Raw genomic sequence first — 27,725 nt, 5'->3', positions numbered from 1 at the left:
TATTTTATATTTTATCATCGCATATTGTGCTATATTATTTTATAAATACTATAAGTTAACTATATACTATTTTGGCATTTAATTCATGGCATTTTAGTTGTGATTTAAGGATATATTATTTTGTTCTTCCCCTTGGTGATGTCACAAAATGGCGACCACCATGCGCCTGTGCAATGGCCTTTTTCTACGCACTTTGTAGCAGTGTCTTGTTGATGGAAATTTCCGTTCGTAATAGTTTCGCAATTATAAGTCATATATTCATTCGTTTTAGAAAAATGTTAATTTAGGCGAATACTGCGTCATTGCCAAACGGAATTATATAATTGTTACAGCAAATATCGACCTGTCAAGAGCATTGTGCTTGTTTTTCTCTGGAGTTCTTTCCCTTGTGCTATTTTTGAAGTTGATCAACTTTTGAAGTTATTTTTCGTTGATATGGAGTTCCACGGTGGTGGGTCTGGTGGGGTCGTGGTCAGTGGCAGTAACGTACCTGCATTTCTTACGAAACTTTGGACTCTGATTGAGGATCCGGACACCGATCCTCTGATCTGCTGGAGCCCAGTGAGTTAGCATTAGTAGCTAGCAAACTAGTTATCTAACCTGCTAGCTAGCTGCTGGACATCTATGTAAATTAACATAGACTTGGTTCGCTTTATAGACAGTAGTTTGTCAGTCAAGATGGTTTCACATTTCATATGTGATGTTAGCGGGGCATAACTTTTATATCTAGTTAACGTTAGTTCACTATGTTTTATCATGTAACTAACGTTAACTAGTTATCTAGCGTTAGCTAACTTCCTAACCAGATTATACGAGTAACGAACTCTGAGTCCGAAAGATGTAGCTAGGTTAGCTATCCGGCAAGCTAACTAGACAATTTAGCTAATTTGGTAAAACGTTAATGTGATACATTTATTCATCTGCAATTAATCAGCGAGAAAAAGCTAGGCCGGGGGAGCTTCGTGGCGGAAGGTTTTGTTAGTCCACGAGTCAGCTGTTCCTGGGTGTCAATTATCATTAACTAACTATGTTAGTTAGCAAGCCACCTGTCTGCAGATAACTACTTAATTTGGTTAACTGTGAGTGTAGACAGTATGTAGCTGTCTGTGTGTCCAAAAAGCCATGGGAAAAACCAAATTGAGACTAGCTAACGTTAGCTACAGCACTGTAATGTGAAAAGGGGGTGTGTGAAAAGGGGGTGTGACTGTGTAAACAATTTGACAGCCTTTTCTCGCCGCAATGTTGGACTTGTCAGTAGCCAATAAGTTGTTACTCTAAGTTGTACAGCTAACGCCGGGTCATTATCATGTCAAAAAACTAATATTATCATTTATGTTCACAAATCCGTTTTGTCACATGCTTCATACACCACAGCTGTAGACTAACAGTGAAATACTTTCGGGCTCTTCCCAACAATGAATAGAAAAAAGATTAATAACAAGACGAATAAATACAATGAGTAAGAGTCGATGTGCAGGGGTAATTGAGGTAGATATGTATGTACAGTGTATTCGGAAAGTATTCAGACCCCTTGACTTTTCCCACATTTTGTTATGTTGAAGCCTTAATCTAAAATGTATTTAAATTGCCTCCTCCCCTCGGGCGACACACAACACCCCATAATGACAAAGCAAAAGAAAGGTTAGAAATGTGCCAGTTTAAAAAAATACATGGAAATATCAAATTATCAAGTATTCAGACCCTTCACTCAGTACTTTCTTGAAGCACCTTTTGGCAGTGATTACAGCCTGGAGTCTGCTTGGGTATGATGCTACAAGCTTGGCACACCTATATTTGGGGAGCTTGTCCCATTTCCTGCCAATCCTCTCAAGCTCTGTCAGGTTGGATGGGTAGCGTTGCTGCACAGCTATTTTCAGGTATCTCCAGAGATTTTTGATTGGGTTCGAGTCGGTGCTCTGGCTGGGCAACTCAAGGACATTCAGTCTTGTCCCGAATCCACACCTGTGTTGTCTTGGCTGTGTGCTTAGGGTCAGTGTCCTGTTGGAAGGTGAACCTTCGGCCCAGTCTGAGGTCCTGAGCACTCTGGAGCAGGTTTTCATCAAGGATCTCTTTGTATTTTGCTCAGTTCCTCTTTCCCTCGATCCTGACAAGTCTCCCAGTCCCTGCCGCTGAAAAACATCACCACAGCATGATGCTGCCACCACCATGCTTCACCATAGAGATGGTGCCAGGTTTTTTCCAGATGTGACGCTTGGCATTCAGGCCAAAGAGTTCAATCTTGGTTTCATCAGACTTGGCAAACTCCAAGCAGGCTGTCATGTGTCTTTTACTGAATAGTGGCATCTGTCTGGCCACTCTACCATAAAGGCCTGATTGATGGAGTGCTGCAGAGATGGTTGTCCTTTTGGAAGGTTCTCCCATTTCCACAGAGGAACTCTGGAGCTTTATCAGAGTGACCGTCGGGTTCTTGGTCACCTCCCTGACCAAGGTCCTTTTCCCCCGATTGCTCAGTTTGGCCAGGCAGCCAGGTCTAGGAAGTGTCTTGGTGGTTCCAAACTTCTGCCTTTTTAAGAATGATGGAGGCCACTGTGTTCTTGGGGATCTTCAATGGTGCAGACATTTTTGATTACCTTTCCCCAATTCTGTGATTTGACACAATCCTGTCTCTGCGCTTTACAGACAATTCCATTGACCTCATGGCTTGGTTTTTGCTCTGACATGCACTGTCAACTGTGGGACCTTATATAGACAGGTGTTTGCCTTTCCAAATCATGTCCAATCAATTGAATTTACCACAGGTGGACTCCAAGTTGTAGAAAAGTCTCAAGGCTGATCAATGGAAACAGGATGCACCTGAGCTCAATTTTGAGTCTCATAGCAAAGGGTCTGAATACTTATGTAAATAAGCTATTTCTGTTTTTTATTTAGAATACATTTGCAAAAATTTCTAGCCTATTTTTGCTTTGTCATTATGGGCTGTTGTGTAGAGATTGAGGAAACAAATCAATTTAATCCATTTTAGAAAAAGGCTTTAACAAAATGTTTGGGAAAGTCAAGGGGTCTGAATACTTTCCGAAGGCACTGTAGGTAGGGATTAACCTCTAGGGGCTATGTGGGACACAAGCGTCCCACCCCTGGTACACCCTATCAACAACAAGTGAAATATCAAGAGCGCCAAATTTGAAAACAATTAAATGTCATAATTCAAATTTCTCAAACATACAACTATCTTACACCCTTTGAAAGATAAACATCTCCTTAATCTAACCACGTTGTCCGATTTCAAAAAGGCTTTACGGCGAAAGCATAAAGTTAGATTATGTTAGGAGAGTACATTGACAATAGCTGTGTGTAATGTTTTGTCAATTCAAAGACAGGCGTCACCAAAAGCAGAAAACCAGCTAAAATTATGCACTAACCTTTGACAATCTCCATCAGATGACACTCCTAGGACATTATGTTAGACAATACATGCATTTTTAGTTCTATCAAGTTCATATTTATATCCAAAAACAGCGTTTTACTATGGCGTTGATGTTCAGGAAATCGTTTCCCTCCAATAACCGCCAGTCAAATCAGCACAACAAATTAAATAATTACTATTCGAAAACATTGGTAAAATATTATATTGTCATTCAAAGAATTATAGATTTACATCTCTTGAACGCAACCGGATTGCCAGATTTAAAAATAACATTACTGGGAAATCACACTTTGCAATAATCTGAGCACTGCGCCCAGAAAAATACGCTTTGCGATACAGATTAACCGCCATGTTGGAGAGATCTAAAATCGAAAATACTATGTAAATAATCCATTACCTTTGATTCTCTTCATCAGATGTCACTTCCAGGAATCCCAGGTCCATAACGAATGTAGTTTTGTTCGAAAAAGCTCATAATTTATGTCCAAAAAGCTCCGTGTTGTTAGCACATGATCTATGCCCGCCGGACTTCACTTCATGAACGAGGGGGGAAAAAATATTTACGTTCGTTCAAACATGTCAAACGTTGTATAGCATAAATCATTAGTGCCTTTTTTAACCAGAACATGAATAATATTCAAGGCGGACGATTGCATTCTCTTTTAAAACGTATTGGAACGAGAGTACCCAACATGAACTCGCGCGCCAGAGTCTAATCGGCCACCACCGTTCCATGGCTCTTGTTCGGTCAGATCTCACAGTATAAGACTCAAAACACTTTGTAAAGACTGGCGACATCTAGTGGAAGCCATAGAAAGTGCTCAACGATTAATAAGCCCCTGTGTGTTTCAATGGCATAGGCTTAAAGTAATTCAACACATCAGGTATCCACTTCCTGTCAGAATTTGTCTCAGGGTTTTGACTGCCATATGAGTTCTGTTATACTTACAGACACCATTCAAACAGTTTTAGAAAATTCAGTGTTTTCTATCCAAACCTGAACAATAATATGCATATTCTAGATTCTGAGTTGGTGTAGGAGGCAGTTAAAAATGGGCACATATTTTTTTCAAAATTCTCAATACTGCCCCCTAGCCCTAAGAAGTTTTAAGTGACTTGGCAACACGATAGACGAAAAACCGTTGAAGCAGCATATGTGGTGTGTCATACACTGGATAGGTGCTGTGAAATGTGTTGTTTTGTGGCACAAAAGGGCACATCAACAGATTATTATTTATTTTTTTACCTTGTTGGTTACTGGTCCAACGCTCAAACAGCGAGGCTACCTGCCGATTTATTATTCTTATTTTATTAAATGTCAAGTGATGTTGCTGACTAATAAGGAATTATCTGGCCTCTACCTTTTGCACTCATTGACCCTGAGCGTGAATGCATAGACAGTCATAATTATGTTTTCTCTAACTACTGGGTAGGAGACAATCCTGTATGTGTTGATACGCTGTCCGTCCAAGGGCCTCCTCTGTTTATGGACTCTGGTCTAAGCAGCAGACTTCTCTGTGCATCCATTTCCCCGAAAGTGAATAAATAGCAAAATAACTGACAAACATTCAGACAAAACACTTCTATTGTGCTTTGGTGCTGGACCATTTCCACTATTTCAGCCGTCATTGCACAGGAATTGCTTCACAATGGGGAAGTTGTAGGAGGTTTTGTGTGTGTGAACTAACCCCAGAATATTGAGATTATGTACAAGCAAATCTACTAATTAGGACATTTCTTAACTGATTTGATAAAGTTTTTAGGATGCACTGCCATTAGCGGTCGGAGTCATTGTTTTCTCTTTAGCCTACATAATCAGTTCTTGCGTCATGATCCAACTTGTCCATTGCCTTAGACTTTACACCATTCTCTACCTTCCATAATCAGTGTAAGTAGAGCCTTTATCAGACCCAAAGTTGTGAATTAGTTTAGCTTTGTCGTAGGCCGGCCAAAGCAGCTTAACCTGGTTCTTACTTTAGTACATTTTTATTTTGCCAGGGAGTCATGTTGAGACCAATGTCTCTTTTACAAATGAGCCCTGGTTATAATTATAGGCCTAGCCAAGGTAAACTGGGGTTCTGCACTATTTATTTAAACGGATACAGTAGATAAAGGTCTTTATGCCAAAATTCTGAAGTATTCCTTTAACTTTTACTGTTCTTTCTCTTCCGTTACAGAATGGCAACAGCTTCCATGTGTTTGATCAGGGCCAATTCTCCAAGGAGGTTCTTCCCAAGTATTTCAAACACAATAACATGACCAGCTTTGTACGCCAGCTCAATATGTGTGAGTTGTCATTCATGTATTTAACATGTTAGGCATGGCAATGCCATGGAATTAAATCGTGCAGTTAATCATGTGTGCTACATTATATGCAACATCGTTTAGATGAGAAGCTCCTGTATAGTTTGAATTGCTATCCTTATTTTGTTTGTCTATATACTATGGTATTTACGGTATGACACATGACCTAGTAATTGCCACATCTCCCACAAGGCTAAAGTAAGTATAGTGTAAACAGAAAAGTAGCAAATCTTATGTTGAAGAGAGATTTTACTAATATAAAGCCACCCTTATACTTTTACATTTGCCTCCAGCATCTACACTGATTGGTTTTGGTAGATTCTATCTATTATTTGCTTATATTATAATGAGCCTTTAAACCAGCGGTGTCAAACTAATTTTGACCCAGGGGCTGCATTCGGTCTTCAACGAGGTCCTGAGGGCTGCACCAAAAATGTATGTTTCCTTGCAGTCAAAGTTGGGGGGGGGGGGAGTCCTCTATCTGTAATTCTTTGAATTTTCGATGCTCCCTAACTGTCCTATGATATATTAACAAGCTGGACAGTCAAACTGTATGACTACAGGTCCATTATCCTTACTCCACAGTTTCCATTTGGTTTTAGTAATTTTAATGTATATTGAGTTTGTTTTTACTCAAACTTCCATGGGCCAGATTAGACCCCTTCTCGGGCGGTATCCGGCCTGCTGGCCCCTGCTTTAATTACACTCAACCGAGGACCTTTTTTAATAGAGGCTATTTCTCGGAAGTTGAGGTAGATGTTAACATGTATTTCTTATACTGTGAAAGCCTTGTGCTTTTTGTTTGTGTCTTTAAGCAATAAGGCACGGGGGGTGTGGTATATGGCCAATATACCACTGCTAAGAGCTGTTCTTATACATGACGCAACGCGGAGTGCCTGGATACAGCACTTAGCCATGATATATTTGTCCTATAGCACACCCCCTTGTGCCTTATTGCTATTATAAACTGTTACCAAAGTAATTAGAGAAGTAAAAATACATGTTTTGTCATACCCGTAGTATACGGTCTGATATCACGGCTTTCAGCCAATCAGCATTCAGGGCTCGAACCACCCAATTTATAATTGGTTATATAATCCACTTGCATGTTATTTATTAAGACTGAAAAGACTTGGATGAGGAAGATATAATTGCATGCAGTGACCTAGAAACCAGGCACATTTTAGAAATGATAAATACAGGCTAGGTAATTGCCACGTATCTAGAAATTGAATGGTAGTGCCATAGTCAACTGTAAGTTGTTGTTTTAACTCTCTACAGACGGCTTCCGCAAAGTAGTCCACATTGAGCAGGGCGGTCTGGTGAAGCCTGAGAAGGATGACATGGAATTCCAGCATCCCTACTTCATCCGCGGACAGGAGCCTCTGCTTGAAAATATAAAACGGAAAGTTACCAATGTAAGTGCAAAACGATGAGATGGCATCATGTGATATGTCTTGAATCACCTATCAAACCTTTCTTCATACTGGGCTTGACATAGCCTAGACAGTATTACCAAGATATAAAGTGTATAGTCAGGATCCTCAGACAGACAGCATGTCAGACGGCATGTGCTCCAAGTGCTTGGTCTGCTCTTCTGCTCTCCTCCCAGGCCAGATTGAGCTGATCTAGGGGCCTCTGTGGAGCCAGACAGCTGAGGATGGGAGGATTAGAGAAGGCAGGCCAGGGAGATCGTAATCTGATGTTGCCTGACACAGCCACTTTCTACTCTGCTCAGTCTGTTGATTTACAGCCGCTTCCATCTGCACCTTGATATAGTCTGCCTCGGGCCAACTGATCAGTTCAGGCTAAAAACTGATAACCAAATCATACTCTTTTCATTGTGTTTCCATTGTCTATCCCTCAGGGTTCCGTTCGGGGCCAAGGCCTACACTGAAGGCTCGTTTTCATCTCTTTCCCTCCTCACTTTAATACTTTTCTTTTGCTTTAGCAGTTTTCTTTGCTTTAACCATTTCATCATGTTCTCTCTCCCTTTCAGGTGTCCAATGTTAAACATGAAGACCTCAAGATGAGCTCAGACGATGTCTCGAAAATCCTGACCAACGTGCAGAACATAAAGGGCAAGCAGGAGACCATAGACTCCCAAATCATCGCCATGAAGCAGTAAGTGAAACGTTGAGAGGTATATTCTGATTCAATCTCATGCATATTAGACGGTCGACTCAGTTTAACTAATAAATTGAAGGGAACCAAATCAAACAGAATGTCAGGCAAACCATAGTACAAAGTACAAGTCCACAACTCCACATAGATGCAAGATTCAAAAGCATTTTCAGAATTGACTGCCCCTTGAATGAGCCAAAAACGTTCTTCACCAGCTTACCCTTTAAGTTCCACACAATTAGATATTCTCCCATCCCCCCCACCCCCCTTGCTGCAGTGTTGCCAAATTAGCAAGTATGCATACTGTGTGTCCCTATAGTGCTGCAGTAGCCTACCATGCTGCATTAAGGCAGTGTAAGCCAGTTTATTTAAAGCTGATGATTAGGCTGCATGAGGCAGGATTCCGAAAGGCCTGTCATAGGCTGAAGTACTGTGTGTGTGTGTGTGTGTGTATATATACACACTACATTGCAAAAAGTATGTGGACACCTGCTCGTCCAACATCTCATTCCAAAATCATGGGCATTAATATGGAGTCGGTCCCCTTGCTTGCTGCTATAAGAGCCTCCACTCTTCTGGGAAGGCTTTTCACTAGATGTTGGAACATTGCTGCGGGGACTTGCCATTCAGCCACAAGAGCATTAGTAAAGTCAGGCACTGATGTTGGCCGATTAGGCCTGGCTCGTAGTCGACGTTCCAGTTCATCCCAAAATTGTTCAATGGGGTTGAGGTCAGGGCTCTGTGCAGGCCAGTCAAGTTATTCCATACCGATCTCGACAAACCATTTCTGTATGGATCTTGCTTTGTGCATGGGGGCATTGTCATGCTGAAACAGGAAAGGACCTTTCCCAAACTGTTGCCACAAAGTTGGAAGCACAGAATTGTCTATAATGTCATTGTATGCTGTAGCATTAACATTTCCCTTCACTGGAACTAAGGTGCCTAGCCCGAACCATGAAAAACGGCCCCAGACCATTATTCCTAAACTTTACAGTTGTTACTATGCATTCGGGTAGGTAACGTTCTCCTGGCATCCGCCAAACCCAGATTCATCCATCGGACTGCCAGGTGGTGAAGCATGATTCATCACTTAAGCGAATGCGTTTCCACTGCTCAAGAGTCCAATGGCTGCGAGATTTACACCACTCTAGCCGACGCTTGGCATTGCACATGGTGATCTTAGGCTTGTGTGCGGCTGCTCCCCCATGGAAACCCATTTCATGAAGCTCCCAAAGAACAGTTATTGTGCTGACGTTGCTTCCAGATGCAGTTTGGAACTCGGTGGTGAGTGTTGCGCTAAGCGTTTCAGCACTCGGCGGTCCCGTTCTGTGAGCTTGTGTGGCCTACCGCTTCACGGCTGAGCTGTTGTTACTCCTAGACGTTTCCACTTGACAATAACGGCACTTAGTTAACCAGGGCAGAAATTTGATGAACTGACTTGCATCTGATAGTGCCACATTGAAAATCATTGAGCTCTTCAGTAAGGCCATTCTACTGCCAATGTTTGTCTATGGAGATTGCATGGCTATTTCCTCGATTTTCTGCTGTAATACCCGAATCCACTAATTTGAAGGGGTGTCCACATACTTTTGTATGTGGGAGATATGCTGGCACCTGACTGTCCGTGTGCTGTTTAAATCTACAGAGCTGTCATAAATTGTAGCTTTCACACTTTTTTCACCAGCTTGAAACAATGATTAATGGAGTACGTCTATTGATATACATTCTTATGGTGGTAGAACTGCAGCTGTGGAGATTTGGACCTGGTCTGTTTCCATGTTTTGATCCAGTGTGTGTCCAGGTTTGGTTTGAATTAGGGTCAGGGTTTGTTTGTGTGACCTTTTTTCTGGATGACTTGATCAGACTGAGTTCCATGTTTTGTAGCAGTAATGATGTGCATACTGACATAACTCAACCTGGTTAATTATTGGTTATAATGTCTTCATCAGATGTGGTTTCAAAGTTGAGAGTTCCCATGTTGTAGCAGTTATGTGGGACAACCCAGTGGGTTGTGTCAGTGTGCCCCACTCTGGGACAATATAATGGTGGCTCATCTTTCAGGACACTTGGTTGCCATTCTAAAAGCGTAAGGTTCTTCTCATGCAGCTGGGATGATGTGGGTGTGCTGTTCACCAGCTGCCTGTAGCCCGTCAGGGTGCATGTCAGAACCCACACCATTATTACAATGCTTCCTACACGCGCACACAGGCACGCTTGGATTCTCCAGCTGGACCTCACCCTTGGACTCTTCATTGCCACGAGGGCTTTCTCTCCTGTCCCAAACAGGTTAATGAACCAGACGTTTTCTGCATGGTACCATGATGCAATACGCACAGCAGATTTTGTGACCTCATTCATCGTGTCCATCGGCACGGCATGACCGTCTCTCTCACCATGTCTTAGAATAGATGGGATTATTTACCTTGTTTTATCTAATCATCTGTTTTATCCAACTTGCCTATTTGATTAAGATATGTTACTCAAGAATGATGGCTGTCCATCACCCGAGGTGGGTGGCTCTCACGCTTTCTTAGGGGGGAAAAAAACTGGATTGTTCTCTATTACCACATTCCACCTCCCCTCTGACCCTCGAACAAATCTGACGCTCCAAAAAGTAATGGGTATGTTTCCAATTATCTGATCCCGTTCACATGTCAAATAATCCCTCACTATTGGTCAGAGTGGTGTTCTGGGTTGGGGCCTATGGTGAGGAATCCACACCTGATGCTATAAATCCCTGTTCGTCTGCCCCACAGGGAGGTCAGCACAGATGGTGGGCTTTTACAGGGAAGAGTGGGTTTACAAGGCAACAGAGACCACTGATAAAGGACCTCTCTTTTCCACACTGGAAGTATGGAGGCCCTGTAGCACTCCGATGGCACCCCAGTACTCACGTCCTTCAACCCTGGTTTGGTCGCGGTTTTAATATCACATCAGTGTACTGGAGGTTCTTAAGGTTAACGTGCGTTACTCTGTAACAATGCCAGGATGTAAGGCCTAAGCTTTGATTATCAGCAAATGTATTTTTCATTTTGTCCTCGAAGCTAGGCCTTATGTTTGTTTATTTACTTTGGGGGGGGGGTCTAGAATAGTTTCATTTGCAGAATCTGAGAGTAGCCTTATTAAAGACAAGACTAAAATGCTAAACAAACTCTGAAATATCTAAAATGTGTGTTCTGTTTATTGTGGCAGCATCATTTCACCACGTCAAATTCTTGGTACATGTTGATGTACTTTGCAAATAAAGATTTTTATTGTTACATATTTTATGATGGCGCCAGAAGACTCAATCTGACATATTTCACCAAGGTATTGTCTAGCCTGGTTCTAGAACTGTTTACTCTGTTTGATAACTCCAGTGGGACTGAGTCCATAGGAGATTGCAGAACAGCACAAATAGATGTGGGACTGGGCTAGGTGTTGTCTGAGTCCAGGGCATGTCATTTAATGTGAGCCATGTGTATGGATGAATCAGGCCCATGAGCACAACTACAAAGTATCTGAACCAGAGTCTGAGGAGCCAGGCTTTAAGAGCCAGGTGGAGGGGCAGGATCTTTAGACTGCACTAAAAAAGCTGAATAAATACAGCGCGCTAAGATCTTTCAATAGCCATTAACTTAACAAAATAAACTGCCTCAAGTATTCCTCAAATCTTTACCAGTGCAGTAAGAGATCTGCTGTGCCTTGATAGGCGTTCCACAGTATGGGGGGGGTCTTAAAGATTAGAGCCTAAGCCCTTGCCCCCCCCCCATCTTGGCTACATGTACTGGGGGTCTAGAATAGGGATGACTTGCTGTTCTGAGATTTTTACTTTTTGATTTATTTCAAATATGCTTTGCAACGGGTTATTGGGCTATTCAACTTTGATGTAGGAAACATCACAATGTCAAGGACTGCTGTCATCATAGCAAGCATCCATGACATACCCTAAGAGGATGTCATGGGTTTGGGAATGGAAGGGAAATGTACTGTCCCTGTATTCCATTTTAAAGTTCAATAGATTTGTTATGTGTGGTTTATTTATCTGTAAACGAGTATACCCTTTGTCTTTCCAGTGAGAATGAAACTCTGTGGAGAGAGGTGGCCAGCCTCCGACAGAAACACGTCCAGCAACAGAAAGTCGTCAACAAGGTAAAAGATAGTTGCGTTACCTGCTGCTTCTCTGACCACCCAGAACAAGTAGGCTCTTCTATGCTATGGTAACATAGTAGTTCATGTGATAACTCTTGGAATGACGTTCACTATGGAAATAAGGATTTATTTATTTCATCTCATAAAACATGGGACCAACACTTGTTGCGTTTTCATATTTTTGTTCTGTGTAAATCAACAAATGTCCTGATAACTGGGACCATAAACTGAACATTATCAACACAGACTATACCAACCAATTATCGAGGCCATTTTATTGATATCGGAAATCACGATAAGTAGCCTGTACTAGAGAAATGTGATGGTAACAACTGTTAAGTTCATGGTTTAAGTATCCCTATATTTCTGTTATTACGGTGCTATCACTCTGTTATTAGTACGCCTGCCCAGTAGTCTGACTAGATGAACCTGGCCTGAGTGTGATGGCAACTATGTACTATGGTAATATGGTGAAGTAAACATTGTTAAACTGGAACCTTGTTGTTGTGTCATTTTGAGTTAACATTGGTAGCAGAGGATGGCTAATAACTACAATGTGCCATCTCGCTTCGACGAGAAGAGGTCGTATGAAAGTTAGAAAAATTCACTTGGAATCTGGACACGGGTTACTAATCTGGATGAGGGAAAGCAAGCACTTCCAGTGGTATTATCGCTTGAGGGAAGAGCGAGAGATACAGCACTGGAAATATCGGTGGGGGATTTGAACAAGGATGACGGTATGTGAACTTTGATCAAGGCACTGGACTCTGTTTCTTAGAGAAGAGAAAGACCTCACCTAAGAGGCATATTCAAACTCTGACAGTGTTACTATTGACATTTTGGTTGCAATGACGGACTATAGAATTGATTTTGAATGGCCTACATCATTGATTTTGTACTTGCTCAGTAGGATGCGGAATAGGATGCGGAATAGGATGCGGAATATGATGCGCAAGTAGAACATGGTTCTCCCGGATGCCGTGTTCGCTTTCAAATTGCTAGATTCTGCCTGTCTGGATGGTAGCGAGAAACGGTTGTCTTTGACTGCTTGTACTGTGCTGACTTGCGTCATTTGAAGTCGGCACTAAAAATGATTTTTCGCGCCAATAACTGATGGAATGCAAGTGAGTGACACGGCATATTACAGTGAGCAGCAGAGAAAAGGCACCAACAACGTTCTCAAGACAACCAGACGAGGGCACCATTGCCCGCCACAAATCCACTGGACAGGTATAGAAGGAGATCAAAATGTGGAATTTGTCAAAGCACTTACCATTGTGTTAAAGACTGTCCTCATAAAAATGAACAAGTTAAACTAACAGGAAAATGTAAACGCAGAGAGAGCAGTGTAACATTACACTGTTTTCAAATGAATCTGCTTCTGATACTGAGATCTTTATAGTTGAATCCTTAGGATCTGCTGTTATTGAAACTGTATGTACGCACAGTGTGTGGTGCAAAATGTCTTGATAGTTATGTCAGTAAACTAAATATGAAGTACAAAATATGATTGATGCAACAGTGCTTTCATGTTTTTCATTCTACCAAGAGTCACGATACCAGCAAAAATTGGTCAGACTGTCACATTGAAACTGAGGTGGTCCCTGCAGATATCCCCTTACTATTAAGCAAAGCTTCCCTCAAGAAGGCAGGGGCTGTACTAGACATAGAAAATGACAAGGCAGTGATGTTTAAATAACCAGTGAACCTTGAACTTACTCCCTCAGGCCACTATTGTGTAAACATTTTAGACAAAGACATCACAGGGAGTCCATGTAAGAATAAGATTCTGACGGACACGGAGCACATGGAGATTCTGACGGACACGGAGCACATGGAGATTCTGACAGACACGGAGCACATGGCCACAGAAATAAACAAAGTATTGTTAACTTCACGAACAGTTTGGACATGCTACAGTTGACAGACTTCAGAAGTTACTCAGCAGTTTTAGGAATAATGATGAGAGTACTTCCATTCTATGGCAGATAGTTAACAGTTGTGAGACATGCCAGAAATACAGCAAACCTAAGCCCAGACCAGCTGTTGGTTTGCCACTGGCTTCCAAGTACAATGAAACAGTGGCTGTAGATCTACATGAGTTGGGACCAAGTGTGTGGTACCTTCACATAATAGACCACTTCACACGCTTCAGCGCTGGAAGCATTGTGAATACAAAGAAACCCAGTGACATCGTCAGGCACTTCATTCATTCCTGGATATGTGTGCATGGCCCTCCCCAGTAATTGTACAGTGACAATGGAGGAGAATTCAATAATAATGAAATAGAGAAATGGCAGAGAACTTCAACATGGAAGTAAAGACAACTGCTGCATACAGTCCATGGAGCAATGGACTTCTGGAGAGACACAATCAAACACTCACAGAGATCATGCTGAAAGTGAAGCAAGACAATGGATGTAACTGGAAAATCGCCCTAGATTGGGCTTTGATGGCAAAAAACTCAATGCACAATGTTCATGGTTACAGTCCATACCAACTAGTGTTCTGGCAGAACCCTAATCTTCCCTCTGTACTGGTTGACAAGCCACCAGCACTAGAAGGGGCCAGTGTGAGTGCATGGGTGGGACAGCACCTTTCAGCACTACATGCAGTGAAAAGCATTCACTGAAGCAGTGTGTTCAGAGAGAATTCACAGGGCTCTGCGTCATCTGCTTCGATCCACAGATCAGAAGTATGAGACTGGAAACAAAGTGTACTACAAACGAGTTGACTGTCGAGTGGAAAGGACCCAGAGTGGGGTCATTGGCCAAGATGGTGTGGTGATATTTGTGAGGCACGGAGGCACCAGTGTCCGGGTGCATCACTCACGATTGCTGTTGCTGAGAATTTGCCTCCTCCTGAAAATGACACATTAACAGACACAAACCTACCAGATGTCGCATCCAATGATATGGAAACTGACACAGGAAATGGAGCAGAGACCTTCAACCATGATACAGGTAATACTGTTGAGGGTTCAAATGAGGAAAACGTTCAACAGTTACATGGTTGTTCCAATCTAAAAACTGGACAAACTGTTAAAGACATGGACAGAGAAAGTGGTATTCAGTCATTGGACGAGCAGGGAAATCCAAAGGAAAACACCGGAACTGGTACAACTTGCAGTACTCTGAACCAGCTACACTTTCTGGTACAACAGGGTCAGCTGACCTGTCACTTGTAGATCGTCTCAGAATTGAACCAATGGAAAATCAAGAAAAGTAGAATGACATTCAAAATGATGTACTTGAAACCAAGGACATGTCATTTGACTCAGCTAAACTAGATTAACTCAGTAATTGGAGGACAAATTGAGTGTTTGTGGAAGTCAGACATTGGCCAAAAATGTGTCTCAACAAGGTGGGCTTGTACCCTTAAAGAATCCTTGACTTGAATAGTGCGAAAACCATGTCTAGTGGCTAGAGGTTTTCAAAAGCTGGCTGCTAAAGGACTCCCAAAAGACTCACTGACATGTGCCTCAGAATCACTCAGATTGCTGCTGACAGTGATCTGCCAGAATAAATGGAAACTTCATTCCACAGACATCAATCTGCAGTTTTGCAGGGAACAGAGCTGTCAAGGGACATTCACATCTAACTTCCGCCTAAAGCTAAGCGCGGAGGAACACTGTGGAAACGAAAAAAGTGTGTGTGTGTGTGGCCTGGCAGATGCATCACTCTACTGGTACAACAAAGTCAAGGCAACACTGCTGAATACAGGTGGAAAAATGTCACAAGTGGATCCTGCAGTCTTCTATTGGCTTGATCAAGACTGCAATGTGACTGAAGTATTTGCCTGTCATGTTGATGACTTCATCTGGGGTGGCTCACAGACCTTTGCTACAACTGTGATTCCACACCTCAAAGCTGTTTTCCAGGTCGGCCGTGAGGATCATCATAGTTTTTATGTTGGCATAGAGTTTATTGCAGTTGACTAAACTATACTGATGCAAAAGGAAAGCTATGTCAAGAATCTTCATCCCATCCACATGGATACTTAAAGAGCTGAACAAAGGATTTCCCCTCTGTGGAATTGAAGCTGATCAATTGAGGTCAGAGGTCAAATTCTATGGGTTGCTAGACAGTAGATCTCATGTAATGTTTGACTGCAACTTGGCAGCCAACACAACACGCCACTGTACAAAACCATCCATGAGGCAAACAAAGTTGCTCGTAAACTGAAATCATAACAAGTGACTTTAAAGTTTCAGCATGTTGGAGAAGATGACTGTGAAACTAGTTGTCTTCAGTGATGCTTCCCTAGGGAACCTTACAGATGGAGGCACACAAGGTGGACATGTAATCGTGTTAATGGGTGAAGGAGGAACATTCTCACATCTGTTGACAGTCAAAACGGATCAGAAGGGTTTTCCGAAGCACACTTGCTGGAGAAACCCTTGTTCTTGCGGATGGAATTGACTATGCCATCTTTTTGACAACTCTGTTCTCAACTGTAGTTTCACTGGCAACGACTCCCTAGTTGATGCTGTCAAGCCAACCAAGTCTGTCACGGAGAAAAGACTTCGTCTTGAGATTAGCACCATCAATAAACTTTTTCAAACACAGAGAATCAAACAGATTCTGTGGTTGGCCACAAAGGAACAGCTTGCTGGCTGTCTGACTAAAAAGGGAGCATCTGGTCTTGTGCTTCTAAAGGCACGTTGTAATGGAAAGGGGCAGCTTGAGTAATAGAAATAAAAACTTTGTCGCACAACACATTTGTAATTGGGGAACTTAAATAATACTTGGGACATTTTTAAATATTTTGTAAAAATGTTTGACTTTAAAGAAAAGTAGGAGATTAAGTTAATGTTTTAAGTATCCCTATATTTCTGTTATTACGGTGCTATCACTCTGTTATTAGTACGCCTGCCCAGTAGTCTGACTGAAGATGGACCTGGCTTGAGTGTGATGAAACTATGTACTGTGGTAATACGGTGAAGTAAACTGGAAGCTAGTCGTTGTCATTTTGCGTTAACAACCATATTCAAAGGTGGGGATAGTACTATGGGTACAGTAATATGCACAAGTAGGCTAATCAGTGCACATTCATGTTATAAACCTAACATTCTATTTATCATTATTGTGATAATTCAGTAAATGTATTGTGAAATGTTTTTTTTTTTTTTTCGTATCATACTGTTCAACTGCTTACTGTGCTAATGTCTCCCCCAGCTGATCCAGTTCCTAGTGACCCTGGTGCAGTCCAACAGAGTCCTGGGGATGAAGAGAAAGATGCAAGTCATTTAGAATAGCAACCTCTCATTCACTCAAATAGTGGTCTGTTTTTTGTCTGACTCTTGTCTGGTCTCTATGGTACTACAGTCCCCTGATGCTGAATGACAGCAGCTCCGCCCACTCCATGCCCAAGTACAGCAGGCAGTACTCTCTGGAACACCTTCAGGCCTCGCTGCAGGCCTCGTCCTCTATCTCTGTGAGTTCACCTTCTCCTGAAAGCCTAGATTGGCACCTTCCGGTGGTAGAAATGGAACAGGCCTGCACTCTTGAAATACTGTAGTAATAGCTGATAGAAGGCACTCTTTGTATTGTGAGTTTGGGGGGGGGATGTGAGGCTGATTTGAATTCACAGTAATATATTTAGGCCAAATGATGCTATTGATACAGCTGTACTTTACAATTTGAGGGATTTGTAAGGCATGTTTTGATGTTGGCTAGTGAAGTAATTTACCCAGAAATGTGCCGCTCCCCAGGAAAGACGGCCAACTCATATCTCAGACATGAGAATGTAGCTACTGTAAGTCACCTTTCTTTTTAAGGCTCTTAACCAGCCAGAGGTAATGCATTCCGAGAGGTGTGGTTGCTGGAGCACCACTAAGGTGTAATGTTATTTAAGCGTGTGTTACATAACTGATCTTGTTAGGATGTCAGGGCAGATTTAGTATTCTTGTGAACGTGTGTCCTACTCCCAGCCCTCGGGCTCACCATTCACCAGTACAGGTCTCTTCACGGCGGAGTCGTCACTTAACAATGGCCCCATAATCTCAGATGTCACTGACCTGGCTCAGGCCAGCCATGTGGAAGGCACCAATGAGTGGATAGAGGAAAGGTTAGTGACTGTTAAAATTCAGGAACAACTCCTGACCCTATACCAACTATACACTAATGAAGAAAAAATCAATTTTTCTTCCTGTCTTCAGCACGAGCCCATTGGTCCACATAAAGGAGGAGCCGTCCAGTCACATGTTGGAGGTGTGTCCTGCTGAGGTTGTGATTGGCGGGGCAGGGGTCCAGGTTGACACGCCTCTGTCCCCCATCAACTTCATCAACTCCATCCTGCAGGAGAGCAACGAGCCTAATGCAGCCCCCGCCCCCACGACCCCTACGGAGCAGAAGTGTCTCAGCCTCGCCTGTCTAGACAAGTGAGTAATCCCCAGATTATGTCACCGTGACCAGGTTCCACTGCCAGTCTGTCCCTCAGCCCCTCCTACCTAGCAACAGAGATCACCACAACGAGCCTAGTTCTCTACCCTAAAAAGTTTTTAAGTAATGGTTCACTTCTTGTATATCAAATTTGTTCAACACACTGTGGCAACAGCAAGTGATAGGAAGGCCACCTGGCGCTTTTAACCGTTGGTCGTCGCGGGGTGTGTCCATCGCTTACGATCCACTTGTATCACATTAGCCTTTCATTACCTCTTATATTCAGTTGTCCCATGCCAATCGACATCTGCAGCCAGCCTAATGCCCTGGGTTTCTCCCCATGCGCCACCGTCTCTGTGTGTATCACGTCACATTGCATCAGGAGGATGTGCTAGCGACGCAAAGCAGCTCCTCCACTGATAAATAGGGCAGCTGTTAGCGCTTTATGCTAGTTTAATAAGCACCGTCGTTCAACAAGCTCTACATTAACAAACCCACTGGCTTGTCCCGAGTGTTGCTAAGTATACACTTCAAAGACTTAGCTAATTCTTTCAAACCAAACATGGATAATTTGGCATTTTAGACATAGTTCTGTTTATTTGTTGCATTTCATCCTGGCTTTTTAGTTGTAGGATCCTGGCTGTTGTTACTAACGGTACGTAATAAACTGCTTAATGTTTAATCAAACTAATGCGTACTGTATATCTTAATCTACTCATCTATCTTTATGTAGATGGGCTTATGATACATTAGAGATGCTGTTTTCATCTCTCACCCAAGCAACCTCTTTTTTTTTACCTCTTTTTTTTGGGGGGGGGGGTTGTTGTCTTAGTTAATGACTTGTACAGTTTCTGTGTCACTGTTGAGATGAAAGTGTTTGTCATATTGAAATCTTACTCTGATAAAATACATGGATCCTAGACTGTCCGTATTTTTTTATTACAGGATTCCTTTTTAAACCAGCTGTGAATTCTGTTCCTGTGCCCCCAATGCCCATTATTCTAATTTTCAGCCAATGAGAAGCCCGAGTAGCCAATGTAATCCCTATCCCTGGGCTTTAGTCAACCTATGAGTGCAGTGTGTAGTAGTCTGCTCTCCTCTTTCCAGCTGTTGTTCTTTTATCTTTTCAGTTCTACACAGAAGTCAGAGGTCTCCCGCCTCTTCCCCTGCCCCTCCTCGTCTCTACACCTCAGACCTATCCCAGGGTTAGCATTTCAGTTGGCCCACAAACCCTGTTGTGTTGTCCTCTCCCAGAATGTTTGATTGATTGCCGCTGTACCTGACATTGCCACCAGCAACAAGCCCAGAAAACGAATGGTCAAACCTATGTGGTCTGTAGTAAGAGAAATAAACAAAGTGGTTTGTGTATCTATTGAGCAAATATATTGAATCATTATTGAGGCTTGTATCATTTCTAATAGTTTACCATATCCCTGGATGTAACAACATTTTCTCTGGGTCTACAAGTGGATAGTGCTTCTCAGTATTTGGCACCAACTGAGAGTGTCATTGTTGATTATTAACAATGTTTTGAACACACACGGGCTTGAAAAAACAGCTGATTTAGCATGGTTTGTCCAAATGTTAATCTAACTGCATACCGCTCAACCCCATAGGCTACCCTCCCATTTAGGTCAAATGGCAATCATTCTGTGAGTGGGTTTTAATGTGGCAGGCCCAGTGAACTATAGGCAAACCATTCCACTTTCTGGGCATCAGGTTCACAACTCCGTGATTGTGTGCCCCACTCATTGCTTTTCCAATGGCTTCTGCAGCTCAAGTTAAATGAGTTGTTGGTTTATTTGACTACCATTTGTTTTAAATAGCTAATTTGCTTTAATGCGTGTGTTTAGTCAGGGAGATGTTGAAAGATGAATATTAACCATGTTGATTTCTCTTTTTGGTGTAGGAGTGAACTGAGTGACCATTTGGACAGCATCGACAATGGCCTGGAAAACCTCCAGACTATCCTGAATGCACAGTCCATCAATTTTGAGTCGTCACCCTTCTTTGAAGTAAGTTTAGCCTTTTTCTTAGCCTGATCCCAGATCTGTTTGTGGGACCAGATCGACATCGGGCTACTATATTCTGTCCCAACAACAGTATGCTGAGGCGTTTCCTATGTGGAACACTGACTGGTCAGATTAGAGGTTTGTCACTGCTGGGCATTTCTAGGTGTGTTTTGAAGGGACGGTGTCTTTGTGAAGGATGATGCTAGGTGGTCAACCTGGTGTGAGGTGAGGACAATGACTAGATGAAACCAACAAGAGTTCGTTTTGGTTCATGTCTTTTCTTCTAATTCCTCCGGTGTCTTGTTTTTGTTAATCTGCTTTATCTGAACACCAGGGAATAATAATGTTTTCTACCACTATTCGTCTTTCAGTTCTTCAGTTCTTCCCTGCCCGGCTCTGAATTCGACCTGGAGAGCCTTGACAGTGTAAGTTAGACAGAATCAAAATCACCTTTATTCGCCAAATACATTTGACTGTGAAATGGTGCTGCGACAATGAACAGAATATACACAGACGATATACAGACAGAATTTACACAATCCACAGTATGTACACAATGAACACCAAGCTAAAATCTACAGACGACACTATAAGCTGCATTGAGTTGCGTGTACAGATGTATACACAGTGTACAAAACATTATGAACACCTGCTCTTTCCATGACCAGGTGAAAGCTATGATTCCTTATTGATGTCACTTCAATCAGTGTCGACGAAGGGGAGGAGACAGGTTAAAGCTATTATCCCTTGTTAAATCCACTTCAAATCAGTGTAGATGAAGGGGAGAAGACAGGTTGAAGATGGATTTTTAAGCCTTGAGACAACTGAGACATGGATTGTGTATGTGTGCCATTCAGAGGGTGAATGGTCAAGACAAATTACGTGCCTTTGAACAGGGTATGGTAGTAGGTGCCAGGCGTACTGATTTGTGTTAAGAATTGCAGCGCTGCTGTTTTTTTTCACGCTCAACAGTGTCCTCTGTGTATCAAGAATGGTCCACCACCCAAAAGACTTCCAGCCATCTTGACACAACTGTGAGAAGCATCGGGGTCAACATGAGCCAGCATCCCTGTGGAACGCTTTAGACGCCTTGTGGAGTCCATGCCTGGGGGTGCAACTCAATATTAGCAAAGTTCTTAATATTTTGACTCTGTGTAAATAAAGCACTTTACAGCATGTTAAATAAGGTTCAGTCCAGGGCAAAGGGCAGGATAGCTTTGTGTTCATTATGTACGTACATAAATCTGGATTGGGTCAATTCTGAGCGCAAAGAGCAATGTGCAGTTCCTTGAATTTTTGTATTGACCTTTATTTAACTAGACAAGTCAGTTGAGAACAAATTCTTATTTACAATGACGGGTTACACCGGGAAACCCTGGGCCAATTGTGCGCTGCCCTATGGGACTCCCAATCACAGCCGGTTGTGATACAGCTCGGGATCAAACCAGGGTCTGTAGTGACACCTCTAGCACTGAGATGCAGTGCCTTAGACCGCTGCGCCACTCAGGATGCGTAGTCAGTGGATGAATAGCAAACTGTAGTCCATGAATAAGAAGATCACTGTGGCCTGGTTGGTAAGGGCCACGGTACAGTGGAAAAACCTGTCCAGGTGGTGGGAGGTTTGGTTGTGATTGACCTGAGGGGGTGGAAGAGGTATGGATATCGACCCTCTGCCTTGGCAGGACAAAATTATTGTGTCTTTAGCTGTTTTCTGCTTTTGTTTTGTTCATGAAATAAGTTAGTCTCACTGTGGCCCCCGTTGTTCTAGATCCAGGACTTGCTTTCATCGGATCCACCTGAAGGGGCTGAGGGAAGTGACAACTACACCGGTAAGAACTTCTAATATACTGTATATCATGCTGAACATCCATTTAATTTTTATGTGACGTTTGAATGGAGTGACAGTGTGCTGCTACTGCCAGTACCGCCGCTGCCACTTCTATTGCTACTGCCAGTATCGCCGCTGCCACTTCTATTGCTACTGCTTGTACCGCCGCCGCTGCCACTTCTATTGCCGCTGCCACTTCTATTGCCGCTGCCACTTCTATTGCCGCTGCCACTTCTATTGCCGCTGCTAGTACCGCCGCTGCCACTTCTATTGCTACTGCCACTGCTGCCAGTGCCGCCGCTGCCAGTGCCGCCGCTGCCACCTCTATTGCTGCTGCCAGTACTGCCGCTTCTATTGCTACTGCCAGTACCGCCGCTGCCACTTCTATTGCCGCTGCCACTTCTATTGCCGCTGCCACTTCTATTGCCGCTGCTAGTACCGCCGCCGCTGCTAGTACCGCCGCTGCCACTTCTATTGCTACTGCCAGTACCGCCGCTGCCACTTCTGCTGCCAGTGCCGCCGCTGCCAGTGCCGCCGCTGCCACCTCTATTGCTGCTGCCAGTACCGCCGCTGCCACTTCTATTGCTACTGCCAGTACCGCCGCTGCCACTTCTATTGCCGCTGCCACTTCTATTGCCGCTGCCACTTCTATTGCCGCTGCTAGTACCGCCGCCGCTGCTAGTACCGCCGCTGCCACTTCTATTGCTACTGCCAGTACCGCCGCTGCCACTTCTGCTGCCAGTGCCGCCAGTGCCGCCGCTGCCACCTCTATTGCTGCTGCCAGTACCGCCGCTGCCACTTCTATTGCTGCTGCCAGTACCGCCGCTGCCACTTCTACTGCTAGTACTGCCACTTCTACTGCTACTGCTAGTACCGCCGCTGCCACTTCTACTGCCGCTGCCACTTCTACTGCTAGTGCTGCCACTTCTACTGCTAGTGCTGCCACTTCTACTGCTAGTGCTGCCACTTCTACTGCTAGTGCTGCCACTTCTACTGCTAGTGCTGCTAGTGCCGCCGCTGCTAGTGCCGCCGCTGCTAGTGCCGCCGCTGCTAGTGCCGCCGCTGCTAGTACTGCCGCTGCCACTGCCGCTGCTAGTACCGCCGCTGCTAGTACTGCCGCTGCTAGTACCGCCGCTGCCACTTCTACTGCCGCCGCTGCCACTTCTGCTGCTGCTGCCACTTCTACTGCTGATGCCATCACCATGGAGTCAAATTCAACACCATTTGATCCCACCCCCATTTTAGAGTCAAAACTACTCTGGTTTCACAGTTTTGTGTTTTTAATAAACTCGCATGTCATTTTCGATTTTTCTGTGTTTTGAACTATCAACTCAATTGGAGTACAATAGGTTACTACCTTTTAACACTGTAGGAGTAAAGCATAATTAGCATATTTCCCACTGCTGAATGAATGAATGAATGATCAGGTTAACACCAATTACCATGACATCTAATTCCTTATGGAATCCAGCCAGAAGGACATCCAACAATCGTAACTTTACATCCATTTAAATGACTACCTAGAACAGGTATACTAACGGCTGCAATAAATTCAACCACTTACAAATTGGGTTAGTTTAGAAAAATGTATTTCTTTGTATACCATAAGGTCAATAACGATCAATGTACAAAAACAAACAATTTTAAAAAATCTACCTGCAACAGAGCATGCTGGGAATTTGCTCCAACATTTCCTGGTTGCTAAATATTCTCAACTGATCGACTAATTTAAGTTTGTGACTGAACAAGCAGTGCAGAGAATCATTGTACCATTTTAAACCACTGTGAAATATATTTCCGATAACCAAAAATATTGTATTATCGGCTGTTTGAAGCCAAGGAAAAACCCTTCAGCTGTGAAAAACGAAACTTAAGAATGGGAAGCAGGCAAATGGGGCACGTAGAATGGAGCTACCACTTCTCCGACTTGCTTTAAATGAGAGAGAAATGTGAGTTATACATCAGTCAATGTGAATTTGGTCACGTCGCCCAAAAAGCAACATACTCCGCACATACTGTGAAAATTCACACGGTTGAATCAACTCTGGAAAATGTGCGGCTTAAACTTCTTGCTGTATTCTCCAAAGAAGTGTAAAGGGGCTGTGGATACTCACCCCGTGGATATCTCTCCCTGTCTCTGGCTACTCTTATGGAGTTAAACGTACTCGTCTCAATCAACTCCAGTTATCAACACTAACTCCAGCAAGCGTATCACTGTCAAGGGATTAAGATCACTCCGGTAGTCAATCAATTAAAAAAAACTACACTTTGCTTCCAATTTTCCTTGATTTATATAATACAATGCTCAGCCTTTAGATGTAATTATGCTTCTTTCCCTATGCAAAAAAAGGATGATAATCTCATGTGTTTTCATATGTTGATTTAAAGCAGGGAAGCAGCTTGTCCAGTACACCACCCAGCCAATGTTACTGACTGACCCATTGACCAGTGAGAACGGGGGGGCGGACCTCCCCACTCTGCTGGAAGGGGACTTGTGTTTCAGCCAGGACCCTGAAGAGGAACCTATCGTCTCACTCCTCACCTCTGACACAGCAGCACCAGACACGCCCAAATTATCCTAAAGAAATGTTTTATAAAGGGATGTACTAGTATGTTTCATTTTATTTTATGTTCATGTGCAGATGATGACAAATCAACCTGGTTGAATCCAAATTATGGTTGTTCACTATTCTCTGAGCTATTGAGCTTCACTCATTTCAAGGCTTAAACTTCCTAGTGAAAGAATTTTGCTTTAGATTAATCAAAACAGAAGTTCGACTTAAATTACTGCCATGGTTTGTTCAGCTCTTGGAAATGACTTCCTGGGTTGTATTATCTGTGGTCTTATTGGCGGGCCTTAAATTAAACTCCCTACAAGATTAATCATTACCAGGTCAAGTTTTAAGCATTGATCACCAAGCTCCTTTAACTATTAAAAGTGGAAGTGTTCAGAATAATTGTAACACAGGGCATAGAATCTTTTCTTCTTTTTATTTTATTTTACCTATTGATATAAGGGTAGTACCTCTTTTATAATTTTAAGTGTTTTAAACCTTTGTACTGCACCATTATCTGGATTTATTCACATTAGATGCAGAAAGTGTTTTCATTGCATAATGGAATGCTGTTGGTATTTCAGCACCTTATAGTTATTCAAGTTTTAATGTTAGAATCCTTTAGTTGCTACGTCTAAGCATTCTAGAAGAATGTAACTTAGCAATGCCTCATGAGCTTAGTTCAACTGTCGTTCCCCGTCAGAACCCAAAATTAAACTCTTGTTTTGTTTGTAAACAATGTTTACTGAACCAAAATATAAATGCAACAATTTCAAAGATTTTATTGGTTACAGTTCATATCAGGAAGTCACTCAATTGAAATAAATAAATTAGGCCTTAATCTAAGGATTTCACATGACTGGGCAGGGGTGTAGCCATGATTGGGCCCTGGAGGGTGTAGAGGCCTACCAGAATAAGTTTTTTTCCCCCCAAAAAAGTGCTTTATTACAGACAGAAATACTCCTCAGTCTGGGGGACTGGTCTCAGACAAGAAGCCAGACGTGGAGGTCCTGGGCTGGCCTGGTTACACGTGGGCTGCTTTTGTGAGGCCGGTTGGACGTACTGCCAAATTCTCTAAAATTACTTAGGCGGCTTATGGTACAGAAATTAACATTCAATTCTCTGGCAAAAGCTCTGGTGGAAATTCCTGCACTCAGCATGCCAATTGCAGACTCCCTTAAAACGTGATCCATCTGTGGCATTGTGTTGTGACAGAACTGCCCATTTTAAAGTGGCATTTTGTCACCAGCGCAAGTTGGACATGTATAATGTTCATGCTGTTTAATCAGCTTCTTGATATTCAACGCCTGTCAGGTGGATGGAATATCTTGGCAATGGCGAAATACAGGGATGTAAACAAATTTGATAAAAAATAAGCTTTTTGTGTGTATGAAACATTTCTGGAATATTTCATCTCATGAAACATGGGTCCAACTCTTTACATATTGGGTTTTGTATTGTTGTTCAGTGTAAATGTAAACAAACACTATATAGCCTCAACATGGTTGGGTTGTGTTTCAGAGGACGCAAGGCCTTCGACTCCCGAGTCCGTACGGGAGTCACCGCGATGAGACAAGACTGTTACTACCATTTGGATACCACGAAATTGGGGGGGGGACTTAATTGGGATCTCACGGATGGTCAGTCCTTGCATCTTCAGCTCTATGAAGTTGAGAGGTTACATTTCTCTAGGCCCATACGTCAGCTTTTTACCAATACAGAATCCAGGGGGGCTTTATTGTTTTGATAAAGGACTCTAGCTTTAAAGTGTATATACACCCACTGGCCAGTTTATTAGGTACATCATCTAGTACCTGGGTTGGACCACGCGAGCCCAACAGCACACCTGATTCAACTTGTCAACTAATCATCAAGTCCTCTGTGTTGAATCAGGTTTGCTCCAGAGAATCTCACGTGTGCTGTTGGTGGTACTGGAGTTGAGGAACACTGTTCTAGTGCAGGGAATCAGCAGTGTAGTTCTAGGGCAAAAACCAAAACGGGGGGAGGGAGGGGTCAGGAATGAGTTTGAACCCTGTTTTAGTGGATAACCCTTCTGTTCACAGCAAGTATTCATGTCTTGAAATGAAATCGATCGAATTAAGACTGGCCTTTTATGCAATTGTACAGACTGCTTTTAGGACGCTTTCTGTATATGACGAGACAGACATAATAACCCCGAGTTAATTATTTGAGAGCCAGCACATCCCATTATGAGTATTGCTTTTTGGAGAATAGTTTAATTTAAAGCAGGATGACATGTATATCCTCAATGTGTACTCAGTCATATGGGCCTCGTTTCTCATCTGGAAGCCCGTTTCCCTCGAGCGTTCTTATTTTTTAGTCAAATACTTTTCTAGGAAAACAAATGTACCATTGAATCTTGGTTCAAGTGTGAGGAACTTTAAAATGTTACCTATACTGCCCCCGGAAGTCATTTTGAGTTTGATCAAACTAGTTTTGTAAAATTAATTAATGGCCATTGAGACGGAGAAGGAGGAATTATTGGTGTATTGATGTGCGGAATTTTGAGTTGTTTTGGACTTTTATCAATTTTACCGTAGCACAATGTCACAGCCTGAGAATCCCAAATGATGCTTGAGAATATTTTGTATATAGTATGTTTCAAATAAACATGGTTTTTAAAATAAATGAATTGTACATCTGCTGCTTTTAAGGTGATATTGTAGTTGCAATTGGAGAACATACAAACAGTGCTCCCCTTTCAGAACATGGAAAAATATGGAGACAAATGATTGATGTTCAAAAATAGATGTTACTTTTAATGTAGAGTTTACTTTCAAATTACATACATTTAGCAATGTACCATTTCTGACAGTGGAGATGAATATTTCTCACTTTCTATACTCGGAAGTACAGTACTTGCAGAAATTACAAAATAACAAACCTTCATAAAGATTTAGTATATTGTTTGAGCTTTTGTACAGTTTTCACAGGGACTAAAACACTGATCTGTATTCATCTGAATCAGCTTTTTTTGGTAGC

General features: G+C 42.6%; 1 protein-coding gene across 4 annotated transcripts; it reads left to right on the top strand.

Moving 5' to 3' along the window:
* The first annotated feature begins 13 nt into the window (after positions 1 to 13).
* Positions 14 to 27,371, top strand: LOC115174052 (heat shock factor protein 1). Of its 4 annotated transcripts, none has more exons than XM_029732684.1 (14): positions 14 to 561; positions 5,563 to 5,671; positions 6,971 to 7,107; positions 7,689 to 7,813; positions 11,869 to 11,944; positions 17,122 to 17,183; positions 17,272 to 17,380; positions 17,877 to 18,013; positions 18,105 to 18,326; positions 19,458 to 19,532; positions 20,237 to 20,342; positions 20,711 to 20,764; positions 22,108 to 22,168; positions 24,559 to 27,371. In XM_029732684.1, exons 1-14 carry the CDS (start codon positions 436 to 438, stop codon positions 24,747 to 24,749), a joined length of 1,590 nt encoding a protein of 529 aa, XP_029588544.1. In that variant the 5' UTR covers positions 14 to 435; the 3' UTR covers positions 24,750 to 27,371. The 4 variants fall into 4 exon arrangements, with proteins under 4 accessions (XP_029588544.1, XP_029588542.1, XP_029588546.1 ...); XM_029732682.1 differs by having other exon boundaries at positions 17 to 561; positions 24,556 to 27,371; XM_029732686.1 differs by lacking the exon at positions 19,458 to 19,532 and having other exon boundaries at positions 17 to 561.
* The last annotated feature ends 354 nt before the right edge of the window (positions 27,372 to 27,725 follow it).

Source organism: Salmo trutta, chromosome 34 (assembly GCF_901001165.1).
Source record: "Salmo trutta chromosome 34, fSalTru1.1, whole genome shotgun sequence".
NCBI lineage: Eukaryota > Metazoa > Chordata > Actinopteri > Salmoniformes > Salmonidae > Salmo > Salmo trutta.
This window is presented reverse-complemented; position numbering and strand designations above follow the sequence as displayed.

Coding starts and splice junctions, on each gene's coding strand:
- LOC115174052 (XM_029732682.1), top strand. CDS start 436: ATGGAGTTCCACGGTGGTGGGTCTGGTGGGGTCGTGGTCAGTGGCAGT. Junction 562..5,562: donor CTCTGATCTGCTGGAGCCCA/GTGAGTTAGCAT, acceptor CTTCCGTTACAG/AATGGCAACAGCTTCCATGT. Junction 22,169..24,555: donor GGGAAGTGACAACTACACCG/GTAAGAACTTCT, acceptor GTTGATTTAAAG/CAGGGAAGCAGCTTGTCCAG.